The sequence below is a fragment of the Corythoichthys intestinalis genome, chromosome 16 (assembly GCF_030265065.1).
Source record: "Corythoichthys intestinalis isolate RoL2023-P3 chromosome 16, ASM3026506v1, whole genome shotgun sequence".
NCBI lineage: Eukaryota > Metazoa > Chordata > Actinopteri > Syngnathiformes > Syngnathidae > Corythoichthys > Corythoichthys intestinalis.
In genome coordinates, this window is record NC_080410.1 from 22,353,178 (window position 1) to 22,380,267 (window position 27,090).

General features: G+C 39.6%; 1 protein-coding gene and 2 non-coding genes across 5 annotated transcripts in view; 1 reads left to right on the forward strand and 2 right to left on the reverse strand.

Annotated features, from left to right (window-relative positions):
* Positions 1-782: 782 nt before the first annotated feature.
* The window catches only part of kcnh6a (potassium voltage-gated channel, subfamily H (eag-related), member 6a), a 69,357-nt gene continuing 43,049 nt past the window's right edge, over positions 783-27,090 (reverse strand). The window contains exons 8-17 of one of the 3 annotated variants that reach the window (XM_057817114.1): positions 25,537-25,954; positions 21,632-21,831; positions 20,730-20,982; positions 17,609-17,802; positions 15,281-15,380; positions 14,925-15,212; positions 14,596-14,785; positions 8,966-9,155; positions 3,529-3,785; positions 783-2,422 (exon numbers count right to left, since the gene is read on the reverse strand). In XM_057817114.1, coding sequence (XP_057673097.1) covers positions 3,555-3,785; positions 8,966-9,155; positions 14,596-14,785; positions 14,925-15,212; positions 15,281-15,380; positions 17,609-17,802; positions 20,730-20,982; positions 21,632-21,831; positions 25,537-25,954 — 2,064 coding nt within the window. In that variant the 3' untranslated portion in view covers positions 783-2,422; positions 3,529-3,554. Of the gene's footprint in view, positions 3,786-8,965; positions 9,156-14,595; positions 14,786-14,924; positions 15,213-15,280; positions 15,381-17,608; positions 17,803-20,729; positions 20,983-21,631; positions 21,832-25,536; positions 25,955-27,090 lie in introns of all 3 variants that reach the window. The other 2 variants (XM_057817115.1, XM_057817113.1) reach the window with 2 other exon arrangements.
* Positions 2,098-2,168, reverse strand: trnag-gcc (transfer RNA glycine (anticodon GCC)). The gene has a single exon. It is a non-coding gene; the product is annotated as a tRNA-Gly (tRNA).
* Positions 9,688-9,759, forward strand: trnac-gca (transfer RNA cysteine (anticodon GCA)). The gene has a single exon. It is a non-coding gene; the product is annotated as a tRNA-Cys (tRNA).

A 27,090-nucleotide genomic window follows, 5' to 3' on the forward strand; every position in this document is an offset into this window, starting at 1 on the left:
GTGATCAAGTGTTTCGGGACATCTGAGTTCCCGAGTTGGTCTGACTGCTACAGTTACCTTTTCTGTTGTAAAAAAAAAAACAACTTTAGTAAGGAGGAAGTTATAGAAATTATAGATTTAAGATTTGTTATCAATGAAAAAATAAAAGTGTTCGTTGGCTGTCACTGAGTAGCATTTGCGATTGCTACACAAAATATAAATTACCCCCAAGAACAGTCAGAGACGTAGGACAACCAGAGGATATAATATATAGGAAAGACGGGGCTGCTGGTAAAGGATTGCTTGTTGAAACAGGAGAATGTCATTGTCAGTCGCGTAAGAAAAATGTGTCGATAAAAAAAGCTAAGGCTATGCTAAGGTCGGCTCATTTTTTTCGTCTTTTTCAGCCCTCGACACTCAAGCCATCTCTTTAACTGAACATTTTTATGTACTTCCACATCTTTGCAAGTTAATTTGGAACCAGGGACATCATTTTTGGAGAGAATTGGTAGGTTTAGCTTTGTAAACATCTCATTCGTACATGATTTCCATTCATTTCCTATTGGGGACAAACAGTGCCTTGTCCTCCCTAAGCAACAGTAGCTAACGTCGTGAATGATAATGAGCGGAATTGACGTGTTGCTTGCGGTACGACATTGCTCGTTCAACAGTGCCCCGTTGTGCCCCAGTATTGTATTAGGTGTAGTGACGCCCCTGCCTCCCATAAAAGTCAAACTCCGCCTATAGTTAAAAGTTACATTTTGATGTATAGACATATGAAACAAGAAACATCAATGCAGGCTTATACATATATTTATTAAAAAAATAATCATATATTCACTTTTGATGAACAGTCTCCATTCTCTTCACTCTCATTGATGAATAGCTTGAGCATTCTATGGGCTCTAGGTTTCAGAACAAATATCCCAGGAAATTGATTTCTTTTGTCCAAATTAATAAAATGGGGGTTTTATTGCCAAAAGTATAATATGAGATGAAATTCATGACAACACTGCTTGGTTTTCTTCCAACAGCAAAATCTATTCACTCTTTTTACACAGCAGTCGTCTACAAAGATTAGTCTAAAAGGAGTATCAGGACTACACTAAAAGTGGAAGGGTGATACAGTTTGGTTGTATAAGAGTTAATAAGTTGTATGAAAGCTTTGTGACTTTTAGGAAATGAAATTGGTTGAAAAAGTTAAAAACATTTTTGAATATTTCTCAAGTATTTTGTGAGAAAAATTACTGTCAGGAAAAAAAAGTTGTAGGTATACGGTATTTAAACTTTTATGTTGTAATTTTAATATTGAAGTTCTATTTGAAAAATCTTTTCCTAAGAAAAAGTATATTTCAAGTTAAAAAATATATATAGTACATGTATACCTTTTTTGAAAAACATTCTTGATCCAAGAAATATTGGAAATGTATTTTTTCAGGGAAAATCTCATTATCTTTTCCAAGAAAAAAAAAAAAAAATCAAATAAAAAATCACTATAAAAAGTTTCCGAAATAGAAACTTCTGTATGAGTATATATTTTAGGGAAAAAAGTTGGGAGTCTTTATGAGGAAAAACTGTTCAAATTACGTGTGTAAAGTTATGTATATCTCAAGATCTGATTTTAATACGAAAACATTTTCTAGACAATAATGTATATTGGGAGAAAAAAGTCATATTTAGTGACAAAATCTTTTTTTCCCCTTTAAAAAAAAAAAAAAAATTTTTTTTTTTTTTTTTTTTTTTGACAGGAAGCAAATATTTGGCGAAAACTTTTCAAGAAAATGTTTGAAAAAGTTGGAAATACAAATTTTCATGAAAACTAAGAATAGCTGTAAATAGTGAGGTGAGGAAAGGTTTTGATTTTAGAAAAAAAGTACAATTTTCGTTCCAAAATATATAAAAATGTTATTCATTTATAAAAAAAAAAAAAAAAATCTGGTATTTTCTGAAGTTGATAATGAAAGTAGTCCAAATATTGATGAAGTCACTGCTATTCTACTAATGGTAGAATGAGCAAGTACCATTAAAATATAAATTTGTAGTTTTGTTGTGTAATTGTATCTAGCATATTGTCATTGTACAGACTACAACTAGCTTTAAAGAAAAAAAAACTTACGATGCATTGGCCGGGAATCGAACCCGGGCCTCCCGCGTGGCAGGCGAGAATTCTACCACTGAACCACCAATGCTCACGTGTTCACCATACATGTTTTTACGTATACTTCAAGCATACCTCTGTAAAAAAAAAATGTGCAAACCATATTCATGCTAAAGCAAAAGTGTGTTCCATGTCCTTCCCATCATGGCGTTCCAGCATACAGTACATCTAATCTCCTCTCTTCAATGTTTTTTTCTTCTTTTTTTCTTTCCCAAAAAGACAGTGTACATGGTGATTGGATAGAGCGGGTGAGGGTGAAATGCGGCACAGCAGCTCTAGAGGACGCTGTGGAGTATTGAAAAGAGGCTTACAGCCCAAATCCAGTGAGGTGGAAAGCAACGTGGTGAAGATGTTTCAAAATTTCAAGTTTTGGAAAGGAGCAACATGTGCGTGCGAGGGACACACTGAAGAGAAAAAAAAATCGAACCGTACATGGACAAATTCAAGAGAATAAAGTCGAGAAAATTCCTGCGAACGGCCAAAATACCCAAACTGAGGCTGAAATTCATTTTAAAGCACTAATTAAAAAAAAAAAAAACATGTAATTATGTAAATAGATTTTTATCTTATTAAATGGAAATTTATCCAGAAAATGTTAAACTTAACTCTCATAATCTGATTTATTCCATGTAGAACTCCCTTTTTTGCTCAACACTTGAACAATTATGAATCTGAACTTTTCCACCTAATATTGCTTTCTGTTGCTCTCACAGCAAAACTTTCCTTATGAAACCAAAATGTTCACATTTTCAATTACATCCTGTAATGAGTTTATCTGTAACTCATTGGCCGTTATCGACGGCGATAGACGTGCAATCCATTTTGACTTGGCGGGTTGGCAGCCATCAATCGATCGATCAATGACGGTGAAACATGATCACTCAATGCTAGCCATCTCATTTGAAAAGGATTTGACGGTTATCACTATCAATGGCAATGAGTAAGTTAAAGATAAAAAAAATATTGAATCTCATGAGTTTCTCATAAGGTTCCTATTTTTTCTCATCCACTTTTTTAACATTTGGGGTGTAAAACAATAGAATTATGTGACAGAATCCACATTATTGCCTATGAATCTTGTAAATTAAACTTTTGGGGGGTAAATTTTCCTCACCAAATTCTGACGTTGTTTTGCAATATTCTCGCTGCACAACTTCTTTTGCTTGAAAACATGCATTCCTATCTTGCAACGGCAACACCATGCACAATTTTAAATAATCTGGCTGTAAAATCGCCATTTTTTGGGGGGGATTACTCGAAATATTTATTTTTTTCCCACCTACGATCCACTTTTTATGCAGTCACAGTTTTACATTCATTCTTGTAACTTTTGGGGCGTAACGTTCTCTTTTCAGTGTGTCCCCGATACCGATGAACATGAGAGTCCGCACCCCGCAAGTGGCAGCCAGTTCACCTTCTAGGGTGCAGGGCTACCCGGCAGGATCGGATCCGATACGTGCCTCAGAATCTCCCGCTCTTCCGAGGAGACCTCCAGATTCTCAGGAAGGGACGGATAGCGGCGGGTGGTGTCCAATGACCCAGGGGCCTCAGGCCGGGGCGGGGTCAGTGACACTGTGTCGTCAGATGCGGCCGTCACGTGGATCCCGCTGGACAGCGAGTCCTTGGACTTGGACTCAGACTCCGGACTCTACGTGGGGAAGAGAGAAGAGTCAAATGCTTTAGGATCAATAGCGTACAACATGAATGCTATTTTTAGACCGTGACGTCGCCATCGTAACGTGGAAGTGGGTCATTATTGACATACCCTCGCATACTACCCATGTTAGTTCTGCTTGTTTTCCCTGGTAATCTTTCAAAAACGAACATGCTAAGTAAACACTGCTGCTATGGAACTTGTAGAAACGACACTAGACATTAAGACATATGAAGGATGTTTTCTTCATACGTTTCCCGAGACCAAAAACCCAGAGGAAAATATGTGAAGAATGGATCAACTTGCGCGGAGGACCAAAAGACCAGTTTAACACCAGCAAGGAGAAGCCATTCATATTTCATACGCAGTAAACATTTTTAGAGGACGATGAGGTAAGCCACATTGATATTTTTACTTATTTTTTAGCGTGGCGTTTTGCCGTGCTGCTTCTGTCTGACAATGAATGACCTGGAAAAAAAATTAAAATGGCACCTGACTGCCACAGTTGTTACCTTTTCTGTTATAAAAAAACAACTTTAGTAAGGGGGAAGTGTAAATAAGATATAGAATTAACATTTGTTATTAATGAAAAAATTAAAAGTGTTCATTGGCTGTCACTGAGTAGCTACACAAAAATAGCAATGTAAATTGCCCCCAAGAACGGTCAGAGATGTAAGACAACCAGAGGATATAATACATAAGAAAGACAGGGCATATGGTGGTAAAGGAAAGATTGTTGAAACAGGAAAATGTCATTGTCAGTAGCGTAAGGCAATGCATACAAGAAAAAGGTGTCGATAAAAAAGCTAACTCTGGATCAGGTTGGCTATTTTTCAGCCCGCAACACTCAAGCCATCTCTTTAACTGAACATATGTATGTTCTTCCACATCTTTACCAGTGAATTTGTTTATTTCCATGCTTTTACTATTAGGGACAAACGGGAGGTTGACCCACCTAGCAACAATTGCTAACGTCATGAGTATTAATGAGCAAAAGTGGCGTGTTGCTCGCGGTACGCCATTGTATATTTCTTTGACTAGCAAGACGGGGTCACGCCTGGAAATGGGAGCGAGATGGTGACCACCTGTCCGGTTTTAGGATGGACACTCAACCTTTTCAGTGATGTGTCAGGCGTCCGGCACAACCGATTAGCCTGACGCTGTTTGTCAATATGATCTATAAACCGTGCAAAACTTTAATGTTGATGAAAATACACCGCAAGTCTGATGTTTTATCTTTTTTAAAAAGATGTCCTCCATTTGTACCTTATGGAAGAGGTCACCTTAGTGTAGGGTGACCAAACGTCTTCTTTTGCTCGGACTTGTCCACTTTTCAAAACCTGTCCGGGGCGTCCGGCGGGGGTCTATCAGTTCATGAAAATGTCCGGTTTTCAGATTTTTCACGGGACCAATTAGCGTATGTTGAAATTGACCGATGCTTTGCACAGAATACTACGGTACTGTGCTGCCTGTGGTGTGTTCCCAGAAAGCCTGCCCAGTTATTAAGACTTTTTTTAACGATCAATACGTATATAATCAAATGTTCATAAATCCAAATGAGTAATTAAGTCAAAAATACCTTTATTTTACTTAGGATACAAATTTGTGCATGCGTGCGCAGTCACAAACTGGCTTTATTGTGGCGTCAACTGTCAATTCTCATTCACAAACAAAGTTACGTCACAACAGGAGCAATTTGACAATTTGTCAACGACAATTGTCGTAATAGAAATTTTTGAAAAATATTAAGTTGGCACAATGCGTACTATATGATAATTAAATAATAATAATAATAAAATAATACTATATATACAATAGTATATATATATTTTATCATTATTTAACCATTTATGTTTTAATTTTTTTATTTATGTATTTATTTTTGCGTTTCTATTTATTTTCATTTAGGAATAATAAAGCCTGTTGAGTAACCTATGAGAATTTGAATTTGTGTCTTTGGTTGTATACTATATGGCTATAATTATTATTATTATTTTTTTTTTAAAACTGAATTTTTCTATCCAGACAGAGGAGGCACACTTTAAATATATTAAAGTGATATAGACCCCACTCACATGACGTCACAACCACGCCTCCGCGCCATATTGTCCATCAGCTCGTCGTGTTTACGCATTACCGCGACCTCCTATTATGGCGTGTTTTTCTGCTCGTTAACATTAATAACCAAAATGGTGAAGGCGTGTGTGGCGGTTGGTTGCAGTAACAGAGAAGATAGACAGACTTGAAGTTCTACCGTATTCCGAGAGACCCGGAGAGGAGAGCGAGATGGACTGCTGCAATTCGACAAGAAAACTGGGCACCAAACGATCACCACAGATTATGTAGTAGTCATTTTATATCTGGTAAGATGCATTTAATATATATTTAGAGGGTTTTGGGCTGACAACCACAATTAAGATCATTGCGAGGCTAATCGCCGACAACATACAGTTTCAAATTCAAGATGCTAATTTCTTCCACCATCATTATTTTTTGAATAATATTTAGCTGGTAACAAGTGAAAGAAGCTGGCCTCGTCTACGGATCATCAGTTAAACAGGGGTGTCCAAACGTTTTGCAAAGGGGGCCAGATTTGGTTTGGTAAAATTGTGGGGGGCTACCTGGGCTGATTTACGTAGAACAATACATTTAAAGAAATTTTAGCAAGCCCTTCTGTGTGTCACATTTGCTTTATTATTATTTTTTTTAATTCATAATTTCAACAATCTCGCTTTTGTGGCGTTCTCTTTCGACCCTCGGGCTCTTGCGAAATACTGCTGCTGTGAAATTAAATTAGCTTCAAGTTGCTTTAATTTCTCGCTGCGTGTCTTCCTGTAATGTTGTCGTATATGTCAACGTGTCTTGTTTGGTAATATCGCTTCACATCGAACTCTTTGGAAACAGCGACTGTCTCTTTGCAAATGAGGCAGACACAGTTGTTGCGTATTTTATTGAAGAAATAGTCCAATATCCACCTATCCTTGAAGCGTCGGCCATCGCAGTCAACTTTTTTTGGTATTGATTGTCGCCATTTTAGAAAATTGGAAGGGTCACACGGGGTAATGTTGCTTAGAGTGCTGCTCTTAAAAGTTTTTCAAACTTTCATGAGAATAGGCTGAGTTTCGGTGGACAAGATAGTTGTAGATATCAGGGTAGCAGATGTCAGGCAGAGACGGCGAAGACGGCGGGTCGAAAAGTATCGATATAGGCATCAAATATTGATCCGGCGAATGGATAGACTGAAGCTTTTCCACATAACGCCTTTTTTGCAACGCATCCAATGAGTTTACAGCGTCTGAAAGCACCGGGGCTTCCATGAATTGCACTATAAATTGCACGACAAATTGAAACCATTGAGAATACGGATAAACAATGACGGACAATATGGTGGCCGGATATAGCGACACGTCATTGTGTGACGTTGGTGAGTGGGGTCTTTAGGCATCATTGAGTGACGTTCGAGTAAAATTCAGGTATCTTGAGGCCGGGCTGAGTGTCCTCTTCTGTGGTAATCAAAATATGGACATCCTACCCTAGTGTCTGGCCATACGTCAAAACAATGTGCTGATGATGCTCGTAAAACAAGTCACAAAGCGCTTTTGAAAATGCACATAGTTTGTTACATTAACATATTCAAACGGACCCTTCTCACTCGATTGACCAACTGATCGTTACAATCGTGCATACTAAGCTTGAGAACCATAAACCGATATGACCGGATATCCGGTTTTACAGGTGAGAGATACAGCTGTATCGATAGTAAACTTACCATTCGACAGTAATTAGCCATTGAATATTCAATGAACCGATAGTAAAGATACAATTCGGGTATCGCGACCACAAGAATCAGCTTCTAATGCCTAGTTCAATTCATTGCTTAATATGATAAGAATTTAGCTTTTACTTCACATGCTGCACTTGTGTCATTCACCACACAGCGCACTTAGCTTGAGACCGCACGCATATAATATGGATAAGCACCACTCACAGTCGTGGTTGCCTCAACTTCCCATGCATTTTGGCAGAACCGCTACTAGTCGCCGTCATTACCCGATCGTCACGGGTATGTCATAACAACGCGAGAGCTAACAAAACCACTGTAACGCACGCTCCGTAGCGTTTTTTTCACAGGCCAAAACTAAACTAGTAGTGGCAACGAAGCAACATGCTAAAACAATGGACAGTTTGAGCACCGACGCCAGCGACGTGCAGCGATTGATTTTCAACGCACCCAGGAAAACAAAAGTCGGACTTTGAAGTGATGAAGGGAGCCAGATCTGTTCACATGGGACAGAGCTAGTGTGAAGTGTGGAGCGGTACAGAGATCGTGAGTTTTTACCCCTGAAAAATAACCCACTACAGTGGTGGAAAGGGCAGCGCGACACTTTGGAGATTTTGTTTCCACGAAACGCAGTCTACTTAAACATGAACATGTGGATTAGTTGATCTTCCTCAAGAAAAATCTGCCCTTCAAAAAAGATATGGACAGTGATGAGGAATAAAAAATGTGGAAGCATAGGCATAAGTGAATGACTTTGCTGTGTATAAGGTTAAAGTAATGATTATTGACCTGTCTGTCTAAAATGCCATGTTTTTATTCCCCCAATTATACCAGTGGTAAAGCATAATTTATTATTTATTTATGATAACACTAGCAGGTTTAATTCTTTTTTTCTAGAGCTGCTGCATAATCAATATTTTTTGTTTGAAAGATGTTTACATTGAAAGTTTGCACTTAAATTACTTACCTCTTTTGTTCAAAACACCAGGAAATACAGTAATTGAATTGAATTACTGAACTTTATTGTTGTCTGTCACTAGAGTTTTATTTTATTATCAATCCCATCCAACAAAGTGACGGTCATATAGTAAGCCTTATTTTTTTTTTCATAAGAAATAAAACATAACATTAGTATGAAGTTTTGTTGTTTAATTTTGCTATTGGAAATGTGGTCTTTTTTATATGTTTAAAATACTGTACGAACACACACAACAAATGTTTACTATCGTTTTGTTTTCACTCTGTATCGAACCATATCGTTCTTAAACTGTATCGAATCATATTGAATCGCTCGGCCTTAAAAATGTATCGTTTTTTAATCGAATCGTAACCTGTGTATCTAAATACATATCGAATCGGCTTCATGCCAGAGATTCCCAACCCTAGTGCATACCTGCAGCAGTGAGGCGGCGCTGTCCATCATGGGAGGGACAGCACGCAAGGGGGGTGGCGCCGTTGTACCATATAAGGAAGCAGGGAGCGGGCTGGGTGACACGGCGCTGTAGGCGGGCGGCACCGGTGCCATCTGACGCTGAAGGAGCTGTAGGATGACGGTGATGTCAGCCGTCATTCGGCTCTCCAGTCTGCGGTGACACACAACAAATGAATTGAAGTGAGCAAAATTTCTTTGCTTTCTTCGGGCTGCATTGTTGAACTGAAGAGACGAGGTTCATTTGGTTAAAAATCCTAGCAAAAAACAATCTTTGGCGCCATCTGTTGGCATTTTGAAAATATTTTAACTTTTCACGTGAGGATGTGGAGTCCCTTTTCATCTCCTGCAAATTTAGTGTAATCCATTACAGTCCTTCCAATAAAACAAAATGGTTAAATCACACATTTTTATCATGTGATGAGGATTTTTTTTGCGTTGTTGTTAGGTTTAAAATAACCCTTCATAGTTTATACGTAACAAATATAGTCTGTGTCCACCAGATTTCGCTGTTGTGCCGTCTCTCTCACATGATCACAATACACACTGCCGTTTGACGTGTTACGTCAAAGACGAAAACATACTGGTCTTTTTGTTGATTTCACGTTGAAAATCTCAAATAATCGGCGTCCAGACTGCAGTTAGACATGATTGGTAGCTCAAACCTAATTTGGTATACGCAGTTCGGGGGTATAGCTCAGTGGTAGAGCATTTGACTGCAGATCAAGAGGTCCCCGGTTCAAATCCGGGTGCCCCCTACGACAATGTTTTCCTGTAACACTCTTAAAAGGAATGAAGTATGTACTTTAATACTTACTACGACATTCAAAAATCTGTTTTATTTAAAAAAAAAAAAAAAAAATTCTCGAAAACCCGTACCTCTACTTCATGATGCCTGTCTCGGTCATGAAACGGTTGGCTACTCCAAAAATGAGACCACAAATAAAAACTAATATTTTTGGAGTCCTTTAGATAAGTAAGTGGCCAACTGCGAAGCCAGCAAAGGAGCCAAGGGCCCCAAAGAAAAAAAAAGCTTCTATTAACAGACAACACCAGGGTTCTACCTCAAATATGGGTTGATCACAAGAAGTTACTCTCACTCTCACACAACAATTCATTCTGCATACTACTACAGTGGGGCAAATAAGTATTTAGTCAACCACTAATTGTGCAAGTTCTCCCACTTGGAAATATTAGAGAGGCCTGTAATTGTCAACATGGTTAAACCTCAACCATGAGAGACAGAATGTGGGAAAAAAAAGAAACAGAAAATCACATTGTTTGATTTTTAAAGAATGTATTTGCAAATCATGGTGGAAAATAAGTATTTGGTTGATACCAAAAGTTCAGCTCAATACTTTGTTATGTACTCTTTGTTGGCAATAACAGAGGCCAAACGTTTTCTGTAACTCTTCACAAGCTTTTCACACACTGTTGTTGGTATTTTGGCCCATTCCTCCATGCACATCTCCTCCAGAGCACTGATGTTTTGGGGCTGTCGTTGGGCAACACGGACTTTCAACTCCCTCCGCAGATTTTCTATGGGCTTGAGAACTGGAGACTGGCTAGGCCACTCCAGGACCTTGAAATGCTTCTTACGAAGCCACTCCTTTGTTGCCTTGGCTGTGTGTTTGGGATCTTTGTCATGCTGAAAGACCCATCCACGTCTCATCTTTAATGCCCTTGCTGATGGAAGGAGATTTTCACTCAAAATCTCTCGATACATGGCCCCATTCATTCTTTCCTTAACACAGATCAGTCGTCCTGGTCCCTTTGCAGAAAAACAGCATTAAAAATAATGATGTTTCTACCCCCGTGCTTCATAGTGGGTATGGTGCAATTCAGGATTCTTTTTCCTCCAAACAAGAGAACCTGTGTTTCTACCAACAAGTTCTATTTTGGTTTCAACTGACCATAACACATTCTCCCAGTCCTCTTCTGGATCATCCAAATGCTCTCTAGCGAACCGCAGACGGGCCTGGACGTGTACTTTTTTCAGCAGGGGGACACATCTGGCAGTACAGGATTTGAGTCCCTGGCGGCGCATTTTCTTACTGATAGTAGCCTTTGTTACTGTGGTCCCAGCTCTCTGTAGGTCATTCACTAGGTCCCCCCATGTGGTTCTGGGATTTTTGCTCCCCTTTCTTGTTATCATTTTGACACCATGGGGTGAGGAGGGAGTTGAAAGTCTGTGTTGCCCAACGACAGCCCCAAAACATCACTGCTGTAGAGGAGATCTGCATGGAGGAATGGGCCAAAATACCAGCAACAGTGTGTGAAAAGCTTGTGAAAAGTTACAGAAAACGTTTGGCCTCCGTTATTGCCAACAAAGAGTACATAACAAAGTATTGAGATTAACTCTTGGTATAGACCAAATACTTATTTTCCACCATGATTTGCAAATAAATTCTTTAAAAATCAAACAATGTGATTTTCTGTTTCTTTTTTCCCCCCATATTCTGTCTCTCATGGTTGAGGATTACCCACGTTGACAATTACAGGCCTCGCTAATATTTTCAAGTGGGAGAACTTGCACAATTAGTGGTTGACTAAATATTTATTTGCTCCACTGTATGTGGCGAGAAGCTAGCGAACGAAGTGATGAGGCACCTTAAAACTACTTCGGCTCTTAAAACCAGGAATTTCGGACCCAATTGTTGGAGAGAATTAAAAAGTCACGGCCATTTGCAAATTAATCCAGGTTACAGACAAGCTACTACCGATTCAGTATATTTGTTTGTATGCCAGTCATTTGATTAGATTTTTGATGATTTTTTCTGTTATTGAGTGAAGAAAATAAGTATTTGAACACCCTGCCTTTTTGCAAATTCTCCCACTCAGAAATCATGAAGGGTTCTGAAAATGTCATCGTTGGTTATGTCCACTGTGGGAGAGATAATCTCTAAAAAGAAAAATTCAGAAATCACAATGTATGATTTTTTTAACAATTTATTTGTGTGGTACAGCTGCAAAGTTTTTGAACACCTGAGAAAACGAATGTTAATATTTGGTACAGTATCCTTTGTTTGAAATTATAGAGGTCAAACGTTTCCTGTTGTTTTTCACCAGGTTTGCACACACTGCAGGAGTGATCTTGGCCCACCCATCTGTCAGGTTTCTGGGCTGTCGCTGAGAAACACGGAGTTTGAGCTCCCTCCAAAGGTTTTCTATTAGGTCTAGATCTGGAGACCGGCTAGGCCATGCTATAACCTTGTTATGCTTCTTATGTAGCCACTCCTTGGTTTTCCTGGCTGTGTGCTTCGGGTCACTGTCATGTTGGAAGACCCAGGCACGACCCGTCTTCAATGCTCTGACTGAAGGAGGGAGGTTGTTCCCCAAAGTCTCACAATACAGAGCCCCAGTCATCGTCTCTTTAATACAGTGCACTCGTCCTTTCCCATGCGCAAAAAAACACCCCCAAAGCATGATGCTACCACCACCATTCTTTACAGTAGGGATGGTGTTCTTGAAATAGTACTCATCTTTTTCCTCCAAACAGTGTTAGCGGAATTATGACCCAAAAGTTCCATTTCACTCTCATCTGACCACAAAATCTGCTCCCATGACTCCTCTGCATCATCCAAATGGACATAGGCAAACTTAAGACAGGTGCATAGGCGGAGTTTGACTTTTGGGGCAGGGGGAGCACAACATGTTGATGACCCTGAAACCTAGTGTCAGCAATAAAATTTGCTTACAAGAATATTTATTATAATAAGTTGACAATGAGCGTTTTCTGTTTCCCATCATTCTTGAGGGGTATTGTAAATCAGGCTGCTTTGCCAATACTTTTCGCCAAGATCATCATCCATTGAATATAGTACGCCCGCCGGTGTCGTGCCAATGCAGTCACCCCAGTCAAAAATTATATCCCCTGGGCAGAGCCATATGGAGGTACATTTGTGTCTTTATTATTCAATCAAAAAAAAGTTGCTTCAATTTGAAATATATATTTCCAACCCAAAAAAAGTCGCTTCAACGCCCCCCCCCCCCCAAAAAAAGTGTTTGAATACAAAAATTAATTTGAAACTCAAAAGACTTCCAAAAAATGCATGTGAAAGCTATTTTTCTTCGATTAAAAAAATTTTTTTTTGGGGATTGAAGTCAAGTATTTTTTTCAGTGAAGCAACTTTTTTTGATTGAATTAAGGTTGATTTTTGATTTGTGCCACATTTTGGCTAGGACATTTTTGTCTTTATTATTCAATCAAAAAATTATTTGCTTCGAAAAATATATTTTCAAAAAGAAAATCACTTCAATCAAAAAAGAAAAAATTCAATCATAAAAAAAGTTTTTGAATGCGAAGAAATATTTGAGATGGAAAATTTTGCATTTGAACACTTAATTTTTCATTGAAAAAGTTGCCATTGAGGAAATCCTTTTTGTGTTTGGGCCATATTATGGGTAGGACATTTGTGTCTAAATCATTCAATCCCCAAAAACATTGCTTCAATCAAAGAAAAAAATCATTAGAAAAATAAAATTCCCCTCCCCTAATTTTTAAAAAAATTATATGCAAAGCAAATGACCGTCTAAGTTGGTAGTCACATGATCTTTTCGAAAAAATAATTTTCACCCATTATAAAAATATATATTTTTGTTCATTGCGTTCATTTTTGTTGCAGTTTTATTGCTTTACAACTTTTATATATATAGGAAAGACAATTACATGCAATGACACTTTTCAACCACCAGGGGGGGCCTGGCCCCCCTTAAGATCTGCTTATGCCTTCACATGTGCTGGTTTAAGCAGGGAAACATACTTTGCCATGCATGATTTTAAACCATGACGTCTTCGTGTAACCAACAGTAACCTTGGAAATGGTGGCCCCAGCTCTTTCCAGGTCATTGACCAGCTCCTGTCGTGCAGTTCTGGGCTGATTCCTCACCTTTCTTAGGACCATTGAGACGCCACGAGGTGATATCTTACAAGGGGCTCCACTCCGAGTGAGATTGACCGTCATGTTTAGCTTCTTCCATTATCTAATGATTGTGCCAACCGTGGACCTTTTTTTCACCAAGCTGCTTGGCAATTGCTCTGCAGCCCTTTCCAGCATTGTGGAGGTGAACAATTTTGTCTCTGGTGTCTTTGGACATCTCTTTGGTCTTGACCAGGTTACAGGTTTGAGTCTTACTGATTGTATGGGGTTGACAGGTGTCTTTAAGCTGCTGTCGACCTCAAACAAGTGCATCTGATTCAGGATAATACATGGAGTGGAGGTGGACTTTTAAAAGGTGAACAAACAGGTCTTTCAGGGTCGTAATTCTAACTAATGGACAGGTGTTCAAATACTTATTTGCAGCTGTTTCACACAAATAAATTGTTTAAAAAATCATGCATTGTGATTTCAGGATTTTTCTTTTATCTCTCTCAATGTGGACATGCACCTCGGAAGAAAATTTCAAACTCCTCCATTATTTCTAAATGGGAGAACTTGCAAAATAGCAGGGTGTTCAAATACGTATGTCCTTCACTGTATCTTGAATACCCTGTCCATCAAACCAGTCAGTGGCGTAAAAAGACTGGGGAGTACATCAGTACATATTGCCCAACAATATCCTGTTAATCTTAAATCAGACCTAGCAAATCTCACCGATTCAACTGTGACTGCAGAACTTCCAGTCTGGACCCAAGCTCGCCAGGCCGCTCGTCAGAACAGGGTGCAGGCTGGAAGCCTGCGGCCCTGGCTGCTGACGACGAGCGTCTCTGAGCCTCAGAATACTGGCTGGGTCGGCGATCCGGCCAGAAACCGTAAAGTCCTGAAACGCTGACCGGAACCGCTGCTGCCAAGACAGTTGTCAGGATGGAAGATTACATTACATTTCTTGTTTTTTTTAGAGAACAACACTCTTTGATGAATAACATTTGTTCGTTCTGAAATGGCGTTTTAATGATTCAGCCACAACATAATTGACTCTTCACCTGAGTATGGTGGACCAGCGAGGTCCATGGGCTTGCCCATCCCAGGGGGAGGTCTGGCGTGTGGCAGGAGGTTCATGACACCAGGAGGGTAATCTCTGGCATCTCCCGCCGGTGGGGCGTATAGCTCCCCCTTGCCGCTCCGCCTCCCACGCTTCACCTCTTCGTCGCTAGACTCGGATGAAAAAGTCTCGCTGCTGCACTGCTCGTCCCAGCGCGACGTGGCTACCCGGTGACGATTGGCTAATGGGCAAGATTGTTCGGGGTACGTGTCCTCCCGGTCCGTGCCATCTGAAAAATGTATATATATATTTTTTATAAAAATCAGTTTGAAAAGACAAGTTGGAGTCATTGCTCACCGGGTCGGTTGCGGCGTCGTGGGGAGCCTCTGCGGCGCCGCGTGCGACGGTAGCCACATTCAGAGTCCTTGCTCGGGGTTGTCTGGTTTAATCGATCTGCCTGGTACATAACAGCTTTAGTGATATACAAATACTACCTTCAAGCAGAATCTTTGCATTTATTCGAAGACATCTATTATCCTCAATGGCATTCATTATAAGTCTCTTTCAGACAATACAGTGGGGCAAATAAGTATTTAGTCAACCACCTATTGTGCAAATTCTCCTACTTGAAAAGATTAGAGAGGCCTGTAATTAATTGTCAACATGGGTAACTCTCAACCATAAGAGACAGAATGGGGGGGGGGGGGGGGGGGGGGCGAAAATCCCATTGTTTGATTTTTAAATAATTTATTTCCTATTTAGAGTGAAAAATTAGTATGTGGTCACCTACAAACAAGCAAGATTTCTGGCTGTCAAAGAGGTCTAACTTCTTCCAACAAGGTCTAACGAGGTCTCCACTCGTTACCTGTATTAATGGCACGTGTTTTAACTCATTATCGGTATGAAAGACACCTGTCCACAAGCTCAGTCAGTCACACTCCGAACTCCACTATGGCCAAGACCAAAGAGCTGTCGAAGGACACCAGAGACAAAATTGTAGACCTGCACCAGGCTGGGAAGACTGAATCTGCAATAGGTAAAACGCTTGTTGTAAAGAAATCAACTGTGAAAGCAATTATTAGAAAATGGAAGACATACAAGACCACTGATAATCTCCCTCGATCTGGGGCTCCATGCAAGATCTCACCCCGTGGCGTGAAAATGATAACAAGAACGGGGAGCAAAAATCCCAGAGCCACACGGGGGGACCTAGTGAATGACCTACAGAGAGCTGGGACAACAGTAACAAAGGCTACTATCAGTAACACAATGCGCCACCAGGGACTCAAATCCTGCACTGCCAGACGTGTCCGCCTGCTGAAGCCAGTACACGTCGTGGCCCGTCTGCGGTTCGCTAGAGAGCATTTGGATGATCCAGAACAGGACTGTTATGGTCAGATGAAACCAAAATAGAACTTTGTTGTAGAAACACAGGTTCTCGTGTTTGGTGGAGAAAGAATACTGAATTGCATCCAAAGAACACCATACCCACTGTGAAGCATAGGGGTGGAAACATCATACTTTTGGGACCAGGACGACTGATTTGTGTAAAGGAAAAAATGAATGGGGCCATGTATCGAGAGATTTTGAGTGAAAATCTCCTTCCATCAGCAAGGGCATTGAAGATGAGACGTGGCTGGGTCTTTCAGCACGACAATGATCCCAAACACACAGCCATGGCAACAAAGGAATGGCTTCGTAAGAAGCATTTCAAGGTCCTGGAGTGGCCTAGCCAGTCTCCAGATCTCAACCCCGTAGAAAATCTGTGGAGGGAATTGAAAGTCCTTGTTGCCCAATGACAGCCCCAAAATATCACTGCTCTAGAGGAGATCTGCATGGAGGAATGGGCCAAAATACCAGCAACAGTGTGTGAAAAGCTTGTGAAGAGTTATAGAAAATGTTTGGCCTCTGTTATTGCCAACAAAGGGTATATAACAAAGTATTCAGATGAACTTTTTGTATTGACCAAATACTTATTTTCCACCATGATTTGCAAATAAATTCTTTAAAAATCAAACAATGTGATTTTGTGTTTTTTCCCCCCACATTCTGTCTCTCATGGTTGAGGTTTACCCATGTTGACAATTACTGGCCTCTCTAATCTTTTCAAGTAGGAGAACTTGCACAATTAGTGGTTGACGAAATACTTATTTGCCCCACTGTAAGTATTATCATCCAAAAGAAAGCTGAAGCAAACAAAATACTCTTTAAATAATTTCTCCTAAATATGTATTTTACCTATATATTGTTATTATCACAATTACTCATGTCCAAGAGCAGACTGCCACCGTTGAGTAGGTTTTATTAATTTTCAAGCAACGTAAACAGACAGTCTGAGCTGCTCCACCAGCTTTTATTTTGTTACATCCGGTCTCCAGTCATGTGAATTTGCATATTAAATTAAATATTTAGTTCCGACCGTTTCCTGATTTAACATTTAGGATATAGGATACAAATTTAAGATTTAAATTAAATATTTAGTTCTGGATTTAAACATTGAGGTCCAAAACTTCTTATTTAAAAATAAATATTTAAGTTGCTAATTAATGTTGTGAATGTGTAAAAAAAAAAAGTGACTAAAAATTTCACATTTTAAACACTGTGTGATGCTAAATGTGAGAAAATGTCGTAATTTTCAGCATGTGCTGCTTTACAAACTGTGCCCCATACTCTGGTGGCACTCACATCTCTCAGGTTAAAGGTGACCTCCAGGTTGTGCCAGAAGGTGTCGGCAAAGTCGGGGTACATATCCAGAACCTCCATCAGGTCGTCCCTATGGATCTTGTGAAGGTCACAGTACGTCAGCGCCCGGACGTCGGCACTAGACTTGCCAGGTCTGCCGTACATGCTGACCGACTCGCCGAAGATGTCGTTCTTTCCTGGATGTGTGGAGAGAAAAATAAAACAAATCCACTATGGAAAAGGAAGCCAGGTGGTTGGGATTGGAGCATGACCGCGATTGGGGATCAATGGTGCTGTGGAATGGAAAAATGAAATGGAGCTGTGCCCAAACACCCCTGGCGAGGAGACATTGAAAAGTTGCGTGCACAGGCATGTATGTGTACGCTTACCAGAAAACAGGCAACACAAAAATAGCTTAAATTGTCTTTTTTAAGTAACAGAAAATACTTACATTTAAATTACATTTACAGTGAAAAAAAGTACAAACTGTATTTCAACACCCTGCTATTTTGCAAGTTTTCCCAATTAGAAATCATGGAGGAGTCTGAAATTTTCATCGTAGGTGCATGTCCACTGTGAGAGTGATAATCTAAGGAGAAAAATCCAGAAATCACAATGTAAGATTTTTTAAAACGTTTTATTTGTGTGATACAGCTGCAAATAAGTATTTGAACACCTGAGAAAATGAATGTTAATAATTGGTACAGTAGTCTTTGTTTGCAATAACAGAGCTCAAACGTTTCCTGTAGTTTTTCACCAGGTTTGCACACACTGTAGGAGGGATCTTCGCCCTCTCCTCCACACAGAACTTCTCTAGACCAGTCAGGTTTCTGGGCTGTCGTTGAGAAACACAGAGTTTGAGCTCCCTCCAAAGGTTTTCTATTGGGTTTAGGTCTGGAGACTGGCTAGGCCATGTTAGAAACTTGATATGCTTCAAAAGGAGCGACTCCTTGGTTTTCCTGGCTGTATGCTTCGGGTCATTGTCATGTTGGAAGACCAGCCACAACCCATCTTCAAAGCTCTGACTAAGGGAAGGAGGTTGTTCCCCAAAATGTCACAATACAGGGCCCCAGTCATCCTCTCTTTAATACAGTGCACTCGCCCAAAGCGAACACCCCCAAAGCATGATGCTACCACCAACCTGCTTCACAGTAAGGATGGTGTTCTTGGGATAGTACTCATCATTTTTCTTAGTGGAATTATGACCAAGAATGGTAAATGGACAGTACTTATATAGCCCATTTATCTGCATGGTTACCATGCCCAACGCGCTTTACATTAGCACACATTTACCCGTTCACGCACACATTCACGCATCAATGGGGCTGCTGCCATGCAAGGCGCTGTCAACCCATTGGAGGCAAATCAGGGTTCAGTGCCTTGCCCAAGGGCACTTCGACAGTGGGCAGTCGTAGCCGGGAATCGAACCACTGACCCTTCGGTCCAAAGAAAACTCCAGCTACCAACTGTGCCACAGCCGCCCACGAAAGTTCTATTTTAGTCTCATCTGACCACAAAACCTGCTCCCATGTCCTCTGCATCATCCAAATGGTCATAAGCAAACTTAAAACGGGCCTTGACATGTGTTGGTCCAAGCAGGGGAAAATTCCGTGCCATGCATGATTTCAAACCATGACGTTTTAGTGTATTACCAACAAATACCTTGGCAACGGTGGTCCCAGCTCTTTTTAGGTTATTGACCAACTCCTGTCGTGTAGTTCTGGGCTGATTCCTCACTTTTCTTAGGATCATTGAGACCCCACGAGGTGATATCTTACGTGGGGCTCCACTCCGATTGAGAGTGACCATACCATTTTCTAATGATTGCTCCAAAAGTGGACCTTTTGTCATCAAGCTGCTTGGCAATTGCTCTGTTACACTTTCCAGCCTTGTGGAGGTGTACAATTCTGTCTCTCGGGTCTTTGGACAGCTCTTTGGTCTTGGCCATGTTACAAGTTTGACTCTTACTGATTGTATGGGGTGGACAGGTGTCTTTAAACTGCTATCTACCTCAAACAAGTGCATCTGATTCAGGTTAGATATGGATTGGAGGTGGACTTATAATAGGTGGACAAACGGATTTTCAGGGTCAGAATTCTAGCTGATAGACAGGTGTTCAAATACATTTTTGCAACTGTTTCACACAAATAAATTGTTTTAAAAAATCATGCATTTTGATTTCTGGATTTTTCTTCTTAGATTATCTCTCTAAGGGTGGACATGCACCTACAATGAAAATTTCAGACTTCTCCATGATTTCTAAGTGGGAGAACTTGCAAAATAGCAGGGTGTTCTAATACTTATTTTCTCCACTGTATATTAAGTTCAAATTGAATTATATCAATATATTTTTATTTAAATTCAAGTATTTTTATTATTATTGTATATTATTTTGATTCACATAAAATAAAAATTTAAATCAACAGACTAACTCTTCTTGGGGGGGGGGGTACAATTAATTCTTAATCAAAATTTGAATGCGATTTAGAGCAAACTCAAATCAAATTCAGTCAAATCAATCATTTTCCCTTTTTGGGACTAAAATTTGTACAGCACATATGGATTCAAATATAAAGTAAATTAAAATGGAAAAAAAAAAAACAAGAAAAATGGATTTCCGCTTGAATCAGTAAAGGAAATGAGATTTGTTATAAGGTTTTGTCTATTCAGCTAAATTATTAAACTGATGTCATGCCACTGACATTTTTGGGTGTGGAATGAACCCTATTTGATAAATTCAGTGAAATCAGTGCAACTAAAAATCAAATGAGCAATGGTTATACTGTAGAATTGACTGAAAAAACAGGCAAAACAGCAAAATGAATTATTAATGGCTGTTATTCTAAAAAAAGCAAAATTTTTGGAGAGAATTCTTACTTTTTTTCTATACCTCTTAAATCTTTGTGAAATTCCTTGTAATGCCATTTGACACAATTTGGAATAACACTGCAAGAATTTGTTAGATAAATCTAAATTTAATATACAGTAAACATAATACGAACATGAAGAAAAAAAATCTGATCAGGATTGTGCTTTTTAAGAACTTTTTGTGCTGATGCAAGCAATTGGGTGGAAAGCTATGAATCATTATTTCTGTCATAGGAAGCAGTACCATCAGGCTCACCTAGTATGGCCACTACCATGTCGTCTCGGAGGATCTCAATAGAACCGCCGGAGATGAAATAGAGGGCGGTGAGAATGTCGCCGCTGTGAACTAGGGTGTCACCCGGCGGTGCATGGGTGGTCTTGAAGCGGATAGCCAAAGCGCGTAGACAGCCTTTGTTGGCGCCTCGGAAGGCTTTGCACTGCTGCATTAGAGTGCGGTTCAGGTGCAGGCAGATGTCGGCTTGCAGGCACTCGGGGAAGCCCTTCAGCACCTGTTTGGAAACATCAGCCGCTTGAAAAAAGGATTTGTTTCATTAAAACACTGTGATTGGCTGGAAAACAGTTAGCTGGGATAGGCTCTAGCACCCCCGCGACTCTCGTGAGGATAAGCGGTACAGAAATTGGATGAATGAATACATGAGAACAAGAAAAATTCAAGAAATACAAAAAAATGGATAAAAGGGAAAAATGAAAGTGATACTAAAATGAAAAAAAACATAGACCATACAAATGAAACAAGAAAAAAAAATGCCTAAAATAAGGCAAAACAAAGTAAAAAATCCAACTAAAACAAGAACAAAAATAAGGAAATGTAAACTTAAAACAACAACAACACATTAAAAGAAAGTAAGAAAAATGTTATTGCAGGAAAATAAAATAAAATGAAAGTGACATCAACAAGCAAAAACAGCATTTACGATAAAAAATTAAAAAAAAAAAATCTATTAATGATTCATCCGTCCACATGTCCTTCCATCAATCCATTTTCTATACTGCTTTGCACAGTTGACACCACTGTTGTGTGCTAACTCTACTCTTTACCACCAGTGATTGCATAAAAAACATCACAAAACATAAAAAAAGCAACACAAACAAAACAAGAGAGCCAAGTAAGAAATAAAAAGGAAACAGCACACTCACGGCGTTCATGTCGATGCCATTGGTGTAGGACCAGGCGTGCTGGAAATACTCCTCCAGGCGCTGCCGCAAGCCACCAGGGATTTGATGGAAGCGGATGAACTCTTTGACGCGCAGCATCTGCGTGTGGTAGCGTGCCGTGCCCGAGTAGAGCCTCTGGATGATGGCTGACACGTTGCCGAAGATGCTGGCGTACATCAGAGCTGATGAAAGACACAAGTTGAGCAATACAAAAAAAAAAAAAAAAAAAAAAACAAGAAAAATATTAAAATGAAACAAAATAAAAAAAAAAACAACAACAAAAAAAAAACTGTTTAAAGGAAACCTTGGACTTAAAGACTTATAGGCTCTAATAAGCCACAGTTGTTCTCTTTTACTTAAATATGTTATTAGAAACCTAAAATATTGCCATTGATTTAAAAATATTAGGGCTGTGAAACGATTAAAACTTTTAATCGAGTTAATCACAGCTTAAAAATTAATTAATCGTATTTAATTGCAATTCAAACCATCTCTAAAATATGCTATATTTTTCTGTAAATTTTTGTTGGAATGGAAAGATAAGACAAGACGGGTATATACATTCAACATACTGTACATAAGTACTGTATTTGTTTATTATAACAATAAATCCACAAGATGGCATTAACATTAGTAACATTCTTTCTGTTAAAGGGATCCACGGACAGAAATACTTGTAGTTCTTAGAAGATAAATTTTAGTACAATTTGTAGTAATTTTATATTAAAACCCCTCTTAATGTTTTCGTTTTTATAAAATTTGTAAAATTTTCAATTAAAAAAAAAAAACTAGTAGCTGTTGTACTAGTTGGCATCGCCGAGCGGTGACGTCACATAAAATCAAACAAACAATAAAACAGTGTCTTTAACTGCATAAGGTAGTGATTGAAATACACCACATGGTGTCAATGGCGAGTTTTAAATTACTTACAAATCAAGCCAATGAGTGTGTTTTGTCCCTCGACTGTAGTTCCCTGTTTACTGGGTCCATCCATTCCATTGTACTTCACGGTCATTTGAGTGCTGGTTTCCCAACGTACTTGACCTCTGATAGTTTGTATATTATGACTAAATATTGCCATCCAGTGTATTTGTTGAGCCGAACAAAATGTTTGAATAGAGTTTGCCCAAAGTCTGAGTAGGTTTCATGTGTTTTGCATAGCTATTTTGATTGGGAAAGCCAGTTCTCTTTGCGTTGTTGTTTAAATGTGTGAGAATAGGGCCTCATTAATACAGATTGAAGCGCTTTTGTTTTTGTGAACATTATTTTTTTTTTTTGAGCGATAGGAATATTATTTTTGCTGTGCTTTCACTAAATGATACTCATGTTTGTTGTGAAGGAGTTGCCGAAGCTTATGCCAATAAACGACGCGGTCCAATGAACGCCGGTGTGCACTCGCCTTTCTCTGCCTCTTGGCTCTCAATGTGCAAAAAATGGCGTCATTGTAAGCTGTTTGAGGCAAAGCATGAGCAGGTCATTCGCGCAGTCGTTAAATGCATCAAATATTTTAACGTGATTAATTTTAAAAAATTAATTACTGCCCGTTAACGCGATAAATTTGACAGCACTAAAAAAATCTATAATATTCAGTACATGTTTTGACCTACGGAGGGCGCCATGTTTTATGCGTGCAATGGACTGCATAGATTGTCACTGTCACGAGACCAACACTACAGGGTTACTTCAATTCCTTCTACGCTGCAAGACGTCCAACACATGCGCACATCGGTTAAAAGCGGCGAGTACTTACTATTTGTGCTTTTATTAGGTCTTTTATTACCTTTTCGTTGCCTCAAAATACTTCTCGCATGTGTTTTTCTCTCATACTTTTAAGCATGTGTTTTCTTTAAAGCAGATTTTTGATCTGTTGACCACATTAGTCACATTGCATATTTAAACCACCCTTATTTGATATTACTGCGTTTAAGTTTTTTCTTAAGGCATCTGTAGTATGTCCTGTTCTTATGCATCTAAAAAAAACAAGCTAAGAGCACACGGTAGTACTTTTGTTGTCAAATTCACCTCTTGTAGCACGTTTCGCCGGTGTAGCACAGTTTTGGCAGAACAGTTGTTTTTTTTTCCGACTCTCACCCCGTCTCATCCCGTCTTTCCTGCTCATCTTGCTTCTGCTGCTCGTTTTGTGAAATATCGACAGTGCTGTCATGCTCATTAATGTTCCTCTCGGGTTCAGATTGAAAAGGTTGAACAGATGACATGTTTATGTTGCTAGGCTTATTCTCTGGAAGTTCAGCAGTGTGACCATGTGACGTCACCGCCCTGTGGCGTCAACAACAATGGCGACCTACTAGTTAAACTAATTTTACAAATTGTATAAAACCAAAAACACCAAAGGGGGTTTGAATATTACATTATTTTAGCTCATAATAACTTTTATTGTTTAAGAACTACAAGTCTTTCTCTCTGGGTATCCCTTCAAAAATAAAGAAAAAAAAGGGTTACTATGTAAATGCAAATAATATTATTGGACCAAAATACAAAGAAATTGAAAAAACATTAAAAGGAAAGAAAACAGGAAACAAATCTATCTACGTATATAAAAATTAGGGCTGTCAAAATAATCGCGTTAACGGGCGGTAATTAATTTTTAATTTTTAAAATTAATTACGTTAAAATATTTGAGGCATTTAACGCACATGCCCCGCTCAAACAGATTGAAATGACAGTACAGTGTAATGTCCACTTGTTACTTCTGTTTTTTTTTTCTGTTTTGTCGCCCTCTGCTGGCGCTTGGGTGCGACTGATTTTATGGGTTTCAGCAGCATGAGCATTGTGTAATTATTGACATTAACAATGGCGAGCTACTAGTTTATTTTTTGATTGAAAATTTTACAAATTTTATTAAAACGAAAACATTAAGAGGGGTTTTAATTTAAAATTTCTATAACTTGTACTAAAATGTATCCTTTAAGTACTACAAGTCTTTCTATCCATGAATCGCTTTAACAGAATGTTGATAATGTTAATGCCATCTTGTTGATTTATTGTTATAATAAACAAATACAGTACTTATGTACCATATGTTGAATGTATATATCCGTCTTGTGTCTAATCTTTCCATTCCAACAATAATTTACAGAAAAATATGGCATATTTCATAGATGGTTTGAATTGCGATTAATTAAGATTAATTAATTTTTAAGCTGTAATTAACTCGATTAAAAATTTTAATCGTTTGAGAGCCCTAATATAAATAGAACTTTGTCTTTGTGTGTGTGTGTGTTCCCTATGGACTCGGAAATAGCTGGACAGACAAAATTTTACAGTTGTACTTTATGTTTCTGGAAGTGTTCTCCATTTAGTGGGGAAAATTCATTCAAAACTCCAAAAATTAGGATAGAAAATTCCTGACTGTAGAAGAGACTGCACCGTCTTTTGGGCGAAAAATGTGTCTCTTGCGATTGCAATTTCGCAGTTGACTATCAAACTTTACGGTTTCATGTACAAATTTAAATGTGCTGTGATGATACGTTGTGGCTTTGAGTGCGCCACAACAAGACGCTGAATTTCAGAAAAATGTACAATTTTCTGGAATATTGCTAAGGGATTCATTTCGGCTGGATATTCATACTGTAGTAACTGATATTTATTATGTGTTACGCCCGCAATGGTTCATGGGTAGTTGTAGCAACCATGACTGAGAGTGGTTGTTGCCGTTGTTATACTGTGGTGTTTTCTTTTCAATAAAGGCACTGTCTCTTCGTCGTGCGGTGTATATTGCGTTCAGGTTACACAAACCCGAGCAACACCGGGTCACATTGCGAGTACCAAACTAAAAAAAGAGAAGTAAAAATATAAACTAAACCAAAAACTAAGCAAAAGATGAAAGAAAAGTGTTGGGCAAATATGTTTGCAGAGGTGGGACTTACATCCAATGAGCATGACGCAGATGGAGAAGATCTTCTCAGGGTTGGTGTTGGGCGAGACGTTCCCGAAGCCGACGCTGGTGAGGCTGCTAAAGGTGAAGTAGAGCGCAGTGACGTACTTGTCCTTGATGGACGGCCCCGAGGCCGCGTCGCTGTCGTTGTATTGCTTGCCGATCTGCTCGGCCAGGTTGTCCAGCCAGCCGATCTTCAGGACGCCCACGCGCGCTGTACCAGTGCGCTCCACGTTGCCAATGGCGTACCAGATGCATGCGAGCCAGTGGGCGATCAGCGCGAAGGTGCACATGAGCAAGAAGAGCACCGCGGCGCCGTACTCCGAGTAGCGGTCCAGCTTGCGTGCCACGCGCACCAAACGCAGCAGACGTGCCGTCTTAAGCAGGCCGATCAGCGTGGTGGTCTGAGGCTGCATGGTAATGTTTACAATTACGATTATGTACAGTGGGGCAAATAAGTATTTAGTCAACCACTAATTGTGCAAGTTCTCCCACTTGAAAATATTAAAGAGGCTTGTAATTGTCAACATGGGTAAACCTCAACCATGAGAGACAGAATGTGGAAAAAAAAACAGAAAATCACATTATTTGATTTTTAAAGAATTTATTTGCAAATCATGGTGGAAAATAAGTATTTGGTCAATACCAAAAGTTCATCTCAATACTTTGTCATGTACCCTTTGTTGGCAATAATGGAGGCCAAACGTTTTTCTGTAACTCTTCACAAGCTTTTCACACATTGTTGCTGGTATTTTGGCCCATTCCTCCATGCAGATCTCCTCTAGGGCAGTGATGTTTTGGGGCTGTCGTTGGGCAACACGGACTTTCAACTCCCTCCACAGATTTTCTATTGGGTTGAGATCTGGAGACTGGCTAAGCTACTCAAGGACCTTGAAATGCTTCTTACGAAGCCACTCCTTTGTTGCTCTGGCTGTGTGTTTGGGATCATCGTCATGCTGAAAGACCCAACCACGTCTCATCTTCAATGCCCTTGCTTTGTATTCACTCAAAATCTCTTGATACATGGCCCCATTCATTCTTTCCTTTACACAGATCAGTCGTCCTGGTCCCTTTGCAGGAAAACAGCCCCAAAGCATGATGTTTCCACCCCCATGCTTCACAGTGCGTTTGGTGTTCTTCGGCTGCAGTTCAGTATTCTTTCTCCTCCAAAGCATGAGAACCTGTGTTTCTCCCCAAAGCTTCTATTTTGGTTTCATCTCACCATAACACATTCTCCCAGTCCTTTTCTGGATCATCCAAATGCTCTCTAGGGAACCGCAGACGGGCCTGGACGTGTACTGGCTTCAGCAGGGGGACACGTCTGGCAATGCAGGATTTGAGTCCATGGCGGCGCATTGTGTTACTGATAGTAGCCGTTGTTACTGTGGTCCCAGCTCTCTAGGTCATTCACTAGTTCCCCCCGTGTGGTTCTGGGATTTTTGCTCCCCGTTCTTGTTATCATTTTGACGCCACGGAGTGAGATCTTGCATGGAGCCCCAGATCGAGGGAGATTATCAGTGGTCTTGTATGTCTTCCATTTTCTCAT